General features: G+C 42.1%; 3 protein-coding genes and 1 non-coding gene across 4 annotated transcripts in view; 1 reads left to right on the top strand and 3 right to left on the bottom strand.

Annotated features, from left to right (window-relative positions):
* elf1 (E74-like ETS transcription factor 1) overlaps positions 1-5,685 on the bottom strand; it is a 38,927-nt gene extending 33,242 nt beyond the window's left edge. Inside the window, exon 1 of the mRNA XM_070836651.1 lies at positions 5,068-5,685. The gene's annotated coding sequence lies outside the window, so the exon portion shown is untranslated. The remainder of the gene's footprint in view (positions 1-5,067) is intronic.
* A 271-nt stretch (positions 5,686-5,956) lies between these two features.
* trnae-uuc (transfer RNA glutamic acid (anticodon UUC)) lies at positions 5,957-6,028 on the bottom strand. Its single transcript has one exon. It is a non-coding gene; the product is annotated as a tRNA-Glu (tRNA).
* Positions 6,029-6,714: 686 nt separating this feature from the next.
* Positions 6,715-10,110, top strand: ube2a (ubiquitin-conjugating enzyme E2A (RAD6 homolog)). Its single transcript, XM_070836562.1, has 6 exons — positions 6,715-6,892; positions 8,021-8,101; positions 8,332-8,357; positions 8,613-8,702; positions 8,829-8,917; positions 9,054-10,110. The coding sequence occupies exons 1-6, from the start codon at positions 6,849-6,851 to the stop codon at positions 9,180-9,182; spliced, it is 459 nt and encodes a 152-aa protein (XP_070692663.1). The 5' UTR covers positions 6,715-6,848; the 3' UTR covers positions 9,183-10,110.
* Positions 10,111-10,179: 69 nt separating this feature from the next.
* Positions 10,180-15,293, bottom strand: nkrf (NFKB repressing factor). Its single transcript, XM_070837254.1, has 3 exons — positions 14,947-15,293; positions 14,450-14,574; positions 10,180-13,152 (listed from the first exon to the last, which is right to left on the bottom strand). The coding sequence occupies exons 2-3, from the start codon at positions 14,550-14,552 to the stop codon at positions 10,904-10,906; spliced, it is 2,352 nt and encodes a 783-aa protein (XP_070693355.1). The 5' UTR covers positions 14,553-14,574; positions 14,947-15,293; the 3' UTR covers positions 10,180-10,903.
* Positions 15,294-15,719: the final 426 nt, after the last annotated feature.

Below are 15,719 nucleotides of genomic sequence, written 5' to 3'. Positions count from 1 at the left end.
ATTGTAGGAGAAAGCATCTGTCAGGCCTGGATTGTAGTGAAAGATCGAAAGGGAAATGTAAATACCACAGTTATTTTGATTTAAAAGTGCTGGTTGAGGTCAGACTCTGCTGCTGCAACAATCTAGTTTGTTCAATAACGTGAAAGCTCATAGCGCTGTGAAAACGTTATCATTCTCGGACAGTGAACATCCTGAGCAGAGCCAGGATCTGAGATGATTCACTGTGCTGACTGAGTATGACTACAAACATGCAGACCTAACAAAGACAATGCATTCAGAGCAGAGTTCGATGCACCGACTACAGGCCTTTAGCAGATGACGTTCAATGAGGTGTTCAGTTTAGCCTAATTTACACACTTACAATAATTTATTGCAGAGATACTATTAACTCCCTGGGCCAGTGGTTTAAGACTTCTTGTATACTGGGCCCCCATAGTATTCAACTTATCTCGTGGAGGTGTTGGCCAATAATCCAAACAAGTGGCATTCATGTTTTAGGTTATAATGCAACATACAGAAGCTATTGAACAGAGGAGCAGGAGCTAGCTGATGTAGTAGCATTAGGTCTACTGCTACACATACACACAAACTGCAACCCATTAATTATCAAACACAAGGAGCAGGCCAACAATCCACACAATCCACATCACACCTCTCTGGGCTGTAACAGCTACCTGCAGTCAAACACCGTCACATCACTTAACACATATCTGTTGTTCCTCATTCAGAAATCTTATCATAAACACTCAGAGGTATTGAAAAGTCCATCTGTGTCACACCAGAAAATTCAGGGCTCCTGTGTACACCAACAGCCAGCAGTTTTTAACCCGAGAGCTCTAGTTTATCTCAAGCTCATTATTAATAAAATGCCATGAGGCCCTGAGAGCATATTGCTCCGTCACTCAGAGCCTAGATTATAATACCCATTGGCTACATGCAGTTAAATAATTCAACAAGCCTGTGCGCTGCCTGTCACTCTGAAATTAACCCAAAAGAAAAAACAAGTTTACTGATGGTGAAGACAGAAAAACTGCCTCTCAGCAGACGTGATGAGCTGCCAGAGCTCACCTGCAAATTCTGTCGACTCTGTCTTCACTTATATTGGTCACAATTGCTGAGAAGAGTTTGCTGCAAGTTGAATGAGGAGAGATCGTTTGGCTTCTTCGGTGCAAAGCTCACCGTTTGAATCTGAGCTGGGCTGAGCTGACTCATGAAAGGCCCCGGTGAACCACTCAGTGCTACCTCATTAGCTCAAAGAGACATGAGAAATGACAGGGGGAAAATATCATTATGCGCTAAAGTTGCACGCACAGCCAGTTTCTATTTTTGTGCGAAACTACTTTGTGTGATCAAACTAGAGTGTGCTAGAACATTATAAACAAAGCCATCACTCCTTAATGTAATTACACATGCATCAGTGATAGAGCTTACTACACTGTGTGCTTCTATGGACCACAAAACATCTAAGTAATGTAGTTAATCTATATCGTGATGTCACATGCTACCAGAGCGGACACTGTATTGTGTGATCCATCGTCGTATATTGAGAATAAAGTTGTGTAAAACTCACAAAACACATTTTTTCTTATTTTCCCTGAAACCTGAAGAATTTAAGCCTTTTCTGCTTTGCATAGACTGATGTATTATTCAAGCCTTTTGATTAATGCAATAGTTTGACATTTTAGGAAATAGTTTGAGCCAAGATTATCACTCTAATACCTGTCTATTCAATTTATAGCTGCAGCTAACAGCTGGTTAGCTTAGCTTAGCATAAAGTCTGAAAACAGGGATAAAAAGCTAGACTGGCTCTGTCCAAAAGGTAGCAAAGTTTGTCTGCAACTGTAAAGCTCACTAATTTACACATTGGATCTTGTTTATTTAATCCATACAATTGGTGGGTTTGAGGGAAGATTTTGTTACCCTTGGACAGACTAGCTTTTTCCCCGTTTCCAGTCTTTATGCTATGCTATGCTAAGCTAATCGGTACCTGTTGGTAGCTTCATTTTAACTGTACAGGCATGACAGTGATGTGAAACTCCCTGAAAGACAGCAAATATTTTCAAAATTTCGAGCTATTCCCTCAAGTGAAACTGATGTTTTTGTAGTCTAATCTCACTTGATTAACACCATAAAGTTGTTACTATTGCCTCACTTTTGTAATTTTTTGATTATTGAATCAAATTGCAAATTTCCCCCAATGTGGAAACAATCTTTTGTCTTATCTTAAAAAATCCTCCACCTCCTGATAATTTTGAAGGCTTTTCAAAACTAACATTCACAGTCTTGTTTCTACCACAACTACATACTTTTTAAAAAAAAAAGTCATACTGTCCTTTTCACATGCTAAAAATAGTCCGACTTGGCCCTGTATTACATCACATTAACACACAGATTCATGGAGAAACTAAGGCATGATGACTCGTCCAAGTCACATGTCTGTGAGGCAGGCAGCAAAGAGAGCAGAATGAGGTTACAGGTGGAATTTCCCTCATCTCCCCTTTCTCTCTGACGTCATGTCCAGTGGCAGCGGTTTACTGCTGCCGCCTAGCAATCAAACATGTCTGACAAGGTGAAATTCAGGTGTCAAAAGCCTGGGGTGGTGAAACAGCAGCGTACAATTAAGGAACTTTGCAAATAACAGTTCCCCTGCAAACCCTCAACAGAAAACAGGACAACATGGGGTATTTTTCGACATGTCAAAAAGGGAAGTTCAACAGTTTTATTTCTCTTTTCACAAGTCGGTTCCTGCATTTATGCAAGTCATTTAAGGTTTCAGCCATCTCATTTGAATGTTTGTTTAGTTAAAGCATAAGAACATTGCCATCTTGTGGTTTTTCTAAGGCACAAAATTACCACAATTTACACCTAAGAAAGGATCATTACGTAAACAGGATGGCCTAAGAGTTTTTTTTAATGTATTTTCAAGCTTTCAGGAGTTAGTAAGCAAGTTAAATGTATTTGTCTGTGTGGGCACTTAACATTAAAGCTCTAGCTAAAAAAAAAACATCATATTAGCTCCTGGATACACAAATATTTCTGAACAATGTTACCGGGAGGTAAACCTGTTTTTACAGATTACCTCATTTGCCAACAAAGGAAAAAAGCCGCTGGATTCCCATCTCTTACAAGGCCACACTGAAAGCTTTTGTGAAACTGGAGTGCTGCTTTCTAAATAGGATAAAAGCTCAGATCTTCTTTTTGTGTAGCCAAATCAATACCCAGCAGCCCATTAAGACAGGCGGGTACATCTTGGGCAACAAGGAGAAGTGTCTGATGTCTGAGGAGCTCCTCATCACTAAAGGGAGAACGGTATCGGACAGCTCTCTCTCCATTGTTGTCCTTGGTCAGACTGCTGATGGTGACATCACCGTCATGGGATAAGACGGCTACCGGGAACCGCTTTAGCCTTGACCGCACAGTCTAATATCTGCAGCTTGCACAAACACACACGACTTGCCATATCACTCAGAGGCTGTGCAGCATTAGAGCTGTCAAAGCAGAGAGGAAAGGGGTAAAAACAGGGGCTAAATGTGTGGCAGAAGCATGAGGAGATGTTTCTAAAGCAAAGGCACATGCTTGAAGCAAACAGGATGACTCCACACTTGAGTATATTTGGAAAGTCTTGTTCTGGGTAATTGGTTTCAGTGGATTGAAGTTTCCAATTATCCCCAAGCCTCTGCCAGTGTTCCCACCATATGAAGACTTTAGGGGAGGGGAGGGGAGAGGGGGAGAGGAGGGGAGGGCGGGTGGGTGAAGGGTTGGTGGGTCCAGCTGGTCCTGTCTCTAGTGGGACTGACAAGCTGAACACATAACTCTCCCCGCTCCCTCTGCGTCACAGCCGCCTCCTCTGAAGGGAGCAACTGCAGTCGACCAATGAGATTGTGTTTGTCTGTTCCATGATACAAGCATCTTAGCCCAAAAATGTAAACATCTGGCAAACATTTAGACTTGCCACAGAAAAGGAGTTTGATAAACTATTTCAAAAAATACTGATTGTCAGGCTTTGCAGACATATTTTTCTATAAAATGCTGCAAACATTCAGTTATATTTGTCCTCTGAGGGAGCCTGATGAGCATTTGAGACTCACTCCCAAAGCAACGCCCATTTTAGTGAATATTTTCAGTCTGAGGCTTCTTCAGTGGAATGAGTGACACACATGTGGAGTCAGATTATCATTTGGCTGCTATAGTTTTCGTTATTTTTCACAGTTAAATATATCCAAAACAGGGCTGCAACTTATTTGGCACATCTAAAATACTTATTTTGTGCAACCAAGAGTCAAAAAAACAAGATAACCAATTCACTATCACTGCAGAGTAAAGATTTTTAGAAGCTGCAACTAGTGTTTTTTTTGGCATTCGATTATCATAATTGTTGTGATTCATTTTCCATAGATCGAGTAATGGATTAACTGACTCATCATTTCAGCTCTAACACTGATGAACTCTAGCCTGAGGCTGAAGGTGTACAGTAGACTGACATTTCCCATGTCACAGACTCAGGGTCAAGACTTATTTCTGACTATGAAGGATAAAATGAGTGCCCCAACTATCAGTTTAAGAGCTCTAATGATTGAACTAAATACTAAATACAGTTGTAGCTGTGCATTGTCAAAGGGACATCTCTGAAGCACTTAATTGTCAAGTTTCAGCACACACACCCACACAATCAGTGCAGTCACATGCCAGCTGACTGACACAAAGGGGAGTCACAGAAATCTATGGAGTAGTAGGCAAAGCAGAGCTGTGTATCCCAGTGGCTAATACTAGCATCATGAGTTCAGTCACACTCCTTTAGACGTTCTCTAGTATGACAACTTTAAGAGTACTGAGTGTAGGCACTCTGCAATAAAAGGCCTCTGGTATACAAACTGCTTTAATATCCTACAATGGGCTATACGTGGTATTATCTGCTGAAAACCCTGATTATTTAACCACAAATAAGAGGGAAAAAATACAAAGAAATGACTCCACAGGGAAGTCATGTTATATTCAGATAATTGCATTGTTACAAGAAAGCAAGCAATAACTATAAACCACTCCTTTAAGGATACTCAGAGGACTCACCCTGGTAGAAGTTGTCAGCACAGCATATCCTCTGGCTTTAAACAGGCAGTTAGTGGCTGTCCTTGTGAAACACGGCGACCTTAGAAAAACATTGTTATCCCTGGTGCGGGCTGGAGACAGACGGTCCTATGGCTGCATCATCGCACAGTCACCGGTCAGCTTAACCCTCCTGCTGCTTTCGTGTGCGTCCTGACACAAGGTTGCAGTTTTCTCCGACAGGGGCTGATGTGTGGGGAATTCCTAGCAGTCACATTTTCCTGGGAAATGATTGGCCCGGCACCAAAGTTTGGCTGCAGCCTGGCTGTAGTAAACCACACCAGGGGGGTTAGAAGTGAGCATTAAGGGACGGTGGTGGACCAAAAGACCTTATGGAAAAAGTTGTTTAGAATCCGCGTCATATCCCGCTGCTGCTTAATGAGAAAATAATGACAAATTAATATTTGATTCCTTAGATTTACTAGTATTGAGTGGTATCTAAGCGACAGTGAATGCTTTTCGGTTAATGTTTAGTTTTACAGGCAAACACGATTTAGTCAAATAAAGTTGCGGACGAAAAAATGTCGGTTGTATAAGCAAGCGTTGTAGTTTCGTTTGAGTCCAGTTTGTTCTCCCGAACAACGATTAGATATATGTGGAAACTGGCATCTTCCGGGAATGTCCAAGCCCTTGTGAGATGAGAGCAATTGAGGATAACTCCTCAAACGGGCGGGGTCTACAGGAGATTCTCTGGAAATGATAAGCGCATGTTGTGGGGGCTGTGTTAAATAACCCACGGCTAAAAAAACATTCATCATAGTTTGCGTTGATAAAAAAAAACAGTGCAAAAAACAATGTATATTTTGTATGTCAAGACATTTCAGTCATTAATCTCCTAAATCAAAAGATCGTGTTCCCATACCGGGAGTCGAACCCGGGCCGCCTGGGTGAAAACCAGGAATCCTAACCGCTAGACCATATGGGACATACATGCATACTTGTCCAAAGTTGTGATTTTGTTCCATCTCATCATCCTTCTTTTTGGTGAATATTCTCTTTTGATCATTCTTTACGCTGGCAAAGCCCCAACAAGCTGTAGTTATTACAGTAAGTGTAGGTTACTTTTGAGGTAATAGTTTTATTAATCGTGCTTTCAGATGTTTGAGATAATTTACAACACTTAGGAGCTGCGCGCCACCTAGTGGTCTTTAAATGTTACTGTAACACGAGACGTCAGCCCTTACTACCTTAAATTAGAAACAGTTGCGAGTTTTACCGTAAGTAAATAATTGAATGTGGATTGAATTAATCAATAAATTGGTCTAAAGGTGAATAAGTTGAAGAAGGGAAGGATAAAACCTTAAATTCTTTTCCGTCTTCCGAGCAGACTAAATATGGGTGCTAAACAAATGACGTAATTTTCGCTGGACTGATACAAGTGTGGCGACGGGGTTACCTAAGACATATGAAAAAATACTTCAGCTATATTTACAACGACTTGAAACGGGATCACAAAGGCAAACAATAATATTTGTTAATATTGCATTAATTGATACTGTTAGAGTGCATTAGTGTGACTATACAGCTTACCAATTTATAGCCGGTCGACGTTAATGCCCTCTTTCAGGTGTAAGTGGTAGCGCCCTTAGACTAGCATAGGCAGCCAAATATTTGACAAACTAGCAATCGTTGGCTAGCCAGCTAACCTGGGAGATAAAACAATACACCGATTAAAAAAATATATATTTCCTCACACCTGAGCCGCTTACGTTTATGCTAAGGATTTAGGGTTTCGTGTAAACAGGATGTCAACTCCAGCAAGACGACGTTTAATGAGAGATTTTAAACGGTAAGCGTCAAGAAAACAACAGAGAAGTAGCTATAGTTAGCTAACGTTAGCAACCTACGGCTAGCTTCTGAGCGTTAGCTCAAGCGGTATTTACCAGCAAGAGACAATAACATAAATAGTCATATAAACACCGGCGGATTATAATTGTGTATTTGTCTCTGGTTAGAGTGTATGTCGCTAATTTGGGGAAACATTATTATATAATGATAGGTAAGCTTTTGCCAAGCAGTGACAAATTGGAAGGTAGCGCTGACACCACCGTTAACAAGGCAGTATTAACGTTGATGTTTTGTAACTGATTGATCGCTTCCGTAGATGTCGTACAACTGCGATTTATCATCTGTGTATCATAGCCACGTAACCCCGAGCTATTCCCCGAAACTGTCAGTGGCTCTACTCTTGTGTGGTTTCTGTGAAGTGTATTTGTAACTGGTCATTGGGGATACAGTTAAAGTCATTGGCCAGACGGCCCCTCACACCCAGATAAAACCTTTGGGTAGATCCATCTTTCACTGTTCAAACACACGCTGATGAAGGGAGCTCCTGTCCCCGGGCCTTCATAGATCACTGTTTAAGCCTGAGGATAAGCAACCATCTGCCATGCAGTCAGTAAAAAGCTGCAGATATTCAGCACAGTCAGCTATGGCACATGGTTTCTTATCCCTGATCTACAGCATGTTCCATCTAAACAGTACTGATGGTCACAGAGTCCAAGTTTTTCACAATGTAAACTTTAATAAACAAATTCAGAATGCGGCTGTAATGACCAAGCTGGCAAAGGAGCATTTACCACTTTACAGCATAACTACAGTGGCATAGATGTCCCTCTGTTAAAAAACGGAAAAATTAGTTATTATTATTATTATAGGAAATAATGGATTGTTTGTCAGGTGTAGAGATGTGACATTGGGCTTGTTTTCCCGTTTCATATTCAACCGCTGCTGCTGATTCTTACATGAGAAGCTTCTCTCCCACTTTTTAATATTGCCGAGTATTTGTCACCTGCCCTGTTGACCACCATCAGGAGCACAATGCAGTACGTGTGGCAGTAGTGACTTTGACTCCTGTGTGCTCTGTCCAGTATCACCTGCATTATGTGATACCCCTGTGCTCTTCTTTATCTGTTAGGCTGCAAGAGGATCCTCCAGCTGGAGTTAGTGGTGCTCCATCAGAAAACAATATCATGGTATGGAACGCTGTCATTTTTGGGTAAGTCCAGTTAAATTATTTTGAGAAAAAAAAGTATGGCAGAGGAGTTTTAGATGTTTTAGTAATCAACTGTTTTGTTGAAGTGTTTCCTGCTTGGTTTGGACATAAAATAAGTAGAATAGCTGTAGTTTAGCACAGCGGGTCTTCTGATTATTTCAAATCAGAATCTGAAAAGTTCAGAAGAACCTTTTGAAGATTGTTTTACAACCTGTTTGTTATCTCTCTTTTAGACCGGAGGGAACACCTTTTGAAGATGGTAAGTCCTCTCTAAAGCTCTTAACATCGAAAACTGCCATGACATTAAACCAACAAATTAAAAAAACCTGGATTTATCTTGTTAAGATTATGTCGATTGGCATTGTTGTGACTAGATTTTAGATGGTGCCTTCAAAGTTTGTTTGTTTTTTACCATTAAAGTACAACTACTGATCAGGTCTCCCACATTTAGATAATATAGCTTACAGCACTGGACTCTGTCAATTCATACTATGCCATTACTTCTGACTTTCAGGAACCTTCAAACTTACCATTGAATTCACAGAGGAATATCCAAATAAACCTCCAACAGTGCGATTTGTCTCCAAAATGTTTCATCCAAATGGTACGTACCTCACTGCCTGATAACTGCAGCATTTAAAACATGTCACATTTTGTTCTTTTATTCAACAACTTCTTTTCTGTATCATCCATCTTTAAAAAGCTCTATATTCTCTATGCTCTTTTGCAGTGTATGCAGATGGCAGCATATGCTTAGATATACTTCAGAATCGTTGGAGTCCAACTTATGATGTCTCTTCAATCTTAACTTCAATACAGGTAATCTAACACTCCTTTATGGAGACACGCACATAGCATGTGCCAAATACAAATAATATCCACACAGATTTTGTAACCAATCAAGTGATTATATGTGACAACTGTCCCGCTGACATTCTTTGTTGTATATTTAAAGTCTTTACTGGATGAGCCAAACCCAAACAGTCCAGCCAACAGCCAAGCAGCCCAGCTGTACCAGGAAAACAAGCGGGAGTACGAGAAGAGGGTTTCTGCTATTGTTGAACAGAGTTGGCGTGACTGTTGACCCCCGTGAGTGTTCAGAGTATGAACAGTGTCCAGCCCAGAATCAAGAAACCACCAATCAAGAAAACAACTGATCTCACTGAAATAAAATAACACATCTTAAAATCCCTCGCAGTATATTTGTCCCATAACTGTTGCTAAGTTTGTATGCTGTTGTGTTGTGGCATTCACTCCTGCCGAATGCTATTGTTGGGCAATAGCGTATGTTTGTTAAAAGTTAATGTACCTTGTTATATCTGGGTTACTTGCTTTTTTAAAAAAAAAAAAAAAAAAGCAATTGCCAGTCTCTCAGTTGTCACTTTACTACCTGTTGATTTATACATGAAGTACACTGGTTGGATGATACAGTGACAGGTAATTAGATGTGCTTGCTGTGTGGTTTGCCGTGTAGATACAGACAGTTAATATCTACAAAGAAAAAAAAAAACACAAAGCTGTTCGTGGGTGTTTCCCCTTCTGTTTCAGAGGCCTCACTCCTTTTGGTTTTGTTTCTTTCTGCCTTTTGAAAGCTTCTCAGAGGGATCGAACCTTAACCTGGCATGGACAAACATCCCTCTAACAAGTTGTAAACTCTGTAGATGCCTTTGGGGGTCATTTTTCTCTCAACTGTACTTATAAAGCCATGCCTTTTAAAAAACTTTAAATGTTCTAGATATTGGTGAATATATACGTCCCTCTTCAACACAGAAACAAGACATTTAGTACCCTTCCTGGGCACTTAACTTTGTTTCATGAGTTTCATAATGCTGACATTCAAAGCTGTGTGACAACATTTCTATACTATTTTACAATCTCACAAATCAGCGATCATAATATGCTGATTGTACTGTTTAAACAGGATGGTGTCTGTTTTCAGATTATAAAACTTTGCACTGGTAACCCATGTAACAAACTGTACATTTTCTTGTAAATAAAATAAATATACATCAGTTGTCTTTGTCCCTTTATAGCTCGCAGTAGAAAAATAGTCATCGTAATCAAGTTCAGCTTGTTGATGGTAATCATTTTGATTTATTCAGTTATTACAGCTGTGAAAACAAGCAGACAAGTTAACTGTACTCACACAAACCAACACATCTGACACTGAACAAAGATCACAGCTTTGATTTTCTGATCATGGATGCTGCTTGTACTTGTAGAATGATCTCCAGGTGTTAAAAGAGCAAATAACATTGCAGGTATTGCTGAATAGAGATGTATCACTACAGTGAGACAGGTACATCTAGCTACAATTTGATGTTAATGCCTCTCTAATCCTTTCATGAGTCAACTGTGTACAATGTTCACATACAAGCAGTAAAACGCTGCATATTCTGCCAGGTTCCTTAAATAGCCACGAAACAAAAAGTGGATTTTGGTGAAAAAAAATGAAATAAAGCCATTTTTTTAAAATCATGAAACATCTGGAGCATCATCAGGACTTGATACCACAAAGCACTGAACACAAGTGTGTGCAAAAGTGAAACAAATGGACATGTGGAATGGCAGGAGACAAAAAGAAGACAAATTACTTATCCTATAGCTCCTGCTAAAGCTAAAGTACATTTCATGGCAAAGGAATGCAGAAACCACAGGTGATACCTGAAGGATTCTCATTTATTAATGTGTTGTAAATGTGTTACACACACAAGTATAAACACAGCAGTTACATTTGAGAGTGATTTGCTCCGAAGTCCAAACCGATGGCAGTTTTTTTTGTTTTGTTTTCGCTCTGCATGCAAATTAGTGTGAGGCCTGAGGTTTCACGAGCTCGTATCGTCCCACCTGTCCTTCCTGTAAAAGCTGACCAATGAGCTGGTCTTTGTGTACTTTGCGACTGACAACAAGGAACCGCTGGCGTCCCTGTCCGTACGATTTGCTTCGTAGGCCGTATTTCTGAGATATCTGGTGGATCTGCTTGCGTTCATCGTTGGTGAGGTCAGTGGAGAAGCGGAGATCATCCTGACGGTCTGAGCTGGCATAGTTACGAATGATGTCCTCAATATCGCGCTTGCTGAGCTGGTTTCCGGTTTTGTCCGTGTCCATACCCAGCCCTTCTCTGGAGAACTGTTCCTTCACCCTGATCGGTTCCGCTATGCCTTCACCATCTCGGCCCAGACCGCCTCCTTTCCAGCCCATCTTGCGGAGCAGCTGGTTTCCAATGTTGTCTTCCTTAATCTCCTGCTTTATGGCCTCCTCACCGGATCGAGCGAGGATTTGGGATCGGGATATGGCGTCATTGTGACCCTCCTTTCTTAGGTTGGATTTGACCACAGCCTGCGTTTGTCTCAAGGTGGCTAAGGCCTCCTCTGCTGCGATGTGCTTCACTATCTTTTTGGGCCCAATCCCTGCTGCCACATACTGTCCTTCCAAGTAAACCTCACACCTCCAGCGATGATCAGGCAGGACTGTGAACTTGTAATCAGCGGTTACTTTATTAAACTGAGCTGTGTCATTAATGATACAGATTGCATTGTCTGAGTTTTCCAGGATAACCAACTCGCTCAGATGCTTCTTTTTACCACCCTGTGGCCCAAAGCGTCCACCAGAATCCGCCTGATTATTTCCCCTGGAGTACTGTGATGATTGTTGCTGCTGCTGCTGTTGCTGCTGTTGCTGTCGCTGCGCCTGGTTCATTCGAAGTTTCCTGACCGCCTCTTCAGCTGCTGCGTGCTTTGAGCTCTTTTTAGTGCCTGTCGCCTGCGCCACCAGCTCATCCTGGAGGTACACACTGCACAGCCAAGCGCTGCTGTTTGGGAGCAGGTCAAACTTATAGTCTATCTTCATGCGATTAAAAGCCGCAGAATTGTTGAGGATGCAGATGGCGTCATGAGCATTGTCCATAACCACAAACTCTGTCCAGTGCTTCCGTTTGTCAGGCTCGTACTGGCCCTTTGAGCTGGGCGTCGGTTTATCCTCTGGGTTGCGGAGTGCAGGTAAAAAGGCCGGGGTCGGGCTGTGCATCTGACATACAACGATGTCATTGACTACTGAGTGCCTGTATTTACGCTGCACCACACGAACCTCGACTGGTTTCAGGAAGAGTTTTACAGCCTGCTCAGAGGCCCGGTCCCTCGCTCCATTTTTACTCCCAGAGTATCCGGTAGCAAGGTACACACCCTGACATCTCAGTTCACAGGCATAACCGTCTGTTGGTACTTTCCTGTTCTTCGGTAGGTCAGCCTGAGGAATATCCTTCAGGTTGACATAAATATACTCAGGATTAGTCTTACAGGCCTGAATGCTGCGGCTCAACATGAAATTATAGTTTGGCGAGTCGCTGCCAGTCATGAACATAGGGTCCCTAAAAGCGACAGCCAAAGCAGACGCTACGTTGGCAATCAGCCTCTGCTTCTCATCTAATGTGGACTGAGATACAGGAAGAGGCTGCGATGATGAGCTTGACAGAGAAGTGGTGGGACTGCTCCTGCCCGGGCTGTTGTAGACTCTGCAGAATGGTCTGCTTGACGACGGCCGGTCCTGATGACTGAACCCCAAACCCTGACGCCCCGAATCCCAACCTCCTGATCGGCTCCCTCCCCCATATCCATTGTACCTGTGGGTCTGAGAATAGGAATCTGAATTTCGAGAGCTGTGGGCTTCATACTTAGCTGTGTAGTCCTGTTGTGTTTTTGCCATGAAGTTTGAAGTGGACCCACGTCCTCCATATCCCAACCCACTTGTGCTACCTGAAAAATTCTCTCTGTCTCTGTCTCTATGGGAGCCCCAAGAGTCAGAGCTGTACGAGGGCACTCTGTCAAAAGCAGGCCTCAGGGAGGAGGAGCCCTGCGTTCTGCTGGTGCTGCCGTAGGCAGAGTGCTCAGAGTCCCACTGCCTCGCACCATACGACTCACTCCTCCTGCGCTCCTTATCGTTCTCCTTCTCATCAGTGCCAGTTCCCCCACTGCTTCCACCGCTTACAAAGTGTACAGGCTCAAATCGCGGCCGGGAACCAAATTTGGACACAGGCATTTTCCTCATGGGCTCGTCTCCTGCAATAACATGACACAGGTAAATAGTTAGAGATCCTGAAAGGGTGTCTGATTCAACTCAGGGCACTGACAGATTAATCAATCACCATCTCAGATGGACAGAGCAGGGTCCATTAAACAGAGTTGAAAGCATAACTTCCTTTCTTCAAACAGAATTTAAGTAGACAGGTCAGACACTGTAAAATGGGCATTGACAATAATGCTTACACAGCATTTACCTTTTCAATCATCCCATTTTACAGAGGAGGTAGAGGTTCAGGTTAGGAGTGTCGGGCCATATAGATCTGAGCTTATTGTTAACAAATCCCATGAAAAAGCCAACAATTAAATTATCCTACCAACAAGTACCATCTGTGGGGCCTGATACGGCATATTCCTCTTGCCACAAAGGTAAATTGTTGTCCAAAAGCTGACATGTTGCTTCATTACATTTTGAGTTAATTCCACATACACCGTGCTGCCTTAAAAACTCAATAGTGCACCAACAGAATAATCCCAAAGAACCGCACTTTAGTGCCCAAATGATTAAGGAAACTACGTGGCCCTTTTGAAATTTGAGTCAGAGAAGTCAGGCAGTATGCAGAGACCGGCAAAAATATTAGGCATTAGTCTGTCGTAGGATTTGTTGACAATAAAAAATAAATAATAAGGCTGACAATATTCTGTAATATTGGAGAGCGCTGCAGATTGGCTGCCACCTGAAACCTCAAAACACACCTGTGACTCATGTTACTGCTGCCTCCTGGCAAATCTTCAACATTAACAAATTTGAATTCAGGCTTGCAACGATCATGTGCGTTTTACCTGTAGATTATTTTCTTGATTAATCATTTAGTTCAAAGTATTAGAAACATTAAGGAAAGCCTGTTACCATATCACACAGTGACCTCTTCAAATGTCTGGTTTTGTCCAACCACAATGTCCAAACCCAAACATAACAAATTTACTATAATGAAAGACCAAAGAAGGCAGCAAATCCTCACATTTGAGAACCTGAAAATATGACACTTTTTCTTAAAAATGACTTAAAATCCTAATTGATTCTCAAAATTGTTGCCAATTAGTTCTATGTTGATTTAATAGATTGTCCATTAATTGCTGCTCTATTTGGACTGCCCCAAAATCATCAAATTGGCATTTTGCTCAATTTGTTAACTTTGTTTACATGTCTAATTATGAAAGTTTGATATAAAATATTGTAGAGTCATACTTGGACGTGAAGCTGTAATGGTGAAACACAATCAGTAGATAACGACATGGAAATGGTTGTTGAACACAAGCAGAGATGGACACTCACTGCCATCAGAAGAAGTAGGTCTCTTTTTTGCTTCAGAACAAGGACTTGGGTCAAAGGAGGGCATTTCGCCAGTGTCAGTCCCTTCTGCCATCACCAGCACCATCCAAATCAAATCCAGGCCATACCTGTGAATGAGGCCAAAGATGCAAGTTAGACATCATGTGAATGGGCAGAATACATAAACACAACTTCAGGACATTATGAGTTAATACACCATGCTGCCTTTAGAGGCTCGAAACACTCCCTGGAAAACTAACAGCACCTGCCAGCAGCATGCACTGACTGAATTACAATCTGTATGTGCCTAGAAAAAGCACTGTATTACACCAGCAGACATTTAATGGATCTGATGTTAAAGCAGAGCTGCATTTTGTAACATGGCAAGGCCTTGACAGAGTGACGCAGTAGGCCAACATCTCTCCCATGCAAACGTGTTATGAAGGATGAGATTTATCAAAACTCAAATGTGCGGCTAATTAGCGCTGTCATATTCTCACCTTAAGGTGTAGCCTTTGGTCCGACTTATGTGTCCGTTCTTCCGCTGAGCAGGAGACAGTGCATTTATTTATATTTTCGTGCTAGCCTCTTGTAGCTAGCTGCTAGCGTTGGCAGCCCAGTGGTGGCTGCTAGCATTAGCCGGCTAGCTGTGTTAGCTAGAGGCTGAGCACCACTTCAGCAGCGGCAGCCTGCTCATAAAGTTTCCTAACACGTCCAGAGAACCCCGACATGTAGGTTTATATCCTTTAAGTGGAGTTTTCCGAGGCGGGGAGTTAAAGCGCTGCGGGAAAAAAGGGCTTCCCGACAGCTGCAGATGCCCATTCACGTAGCTAGCAGGAAGCATCCATTTTCTAGAGCACCTATGGTAAAATCATGGCGTCTGACTTCACTGACCCACAATGCTTTGCTGCCGGACAGTTCAAGCACAGCATGGTGCTGTCGGAGAGGTCAGTGCGCCTCACATCATTACTGTGGTTTATGAACTGCACATCTTACAGAGGATATATTTAAAATCTATAGCATGTTAGTCTCAGGCTCACTGCAGAGTTTCACTGTGGGACAATTTTTATTAAATTTTTATTAGAGGTACACCACCAGCAGAGAGCAGACTGAAATCCTGCTGCAGTGTCATTCCTGGCTTTATACTCATCTGGATCACCTCTGGGTACTCCTATGGTGTCCATGTAGGTCTTGTCATCAAGTCACTGATGAGACCAACATAACTTTGGTGCACCTTCCTCTCCAGGTAAAGGGTAAGGAGACTGTGAGACTG

The sequence above is a fragment of the Pempheris klunzingeri genome, chromosome 9 (assembly GCF_042242105.1).
Source record: "Pempheris klunzingeri isolate RE-2024b chromosome 9, fPemKlu1.hap1, whole genome shotgun sequence".
Lineage (NCBI taxonomy): Eukaryota > Metazoa > Chordata > Actinopteri > Acropomatiformes > Pempheridae > Pempheris > Pempheris klunzingeri.
The sequence above is the reverse complement of the archived record's forward strand: the minus strand, read 5'-3'. Positions and strand labels throughout refer to the sequence as shown.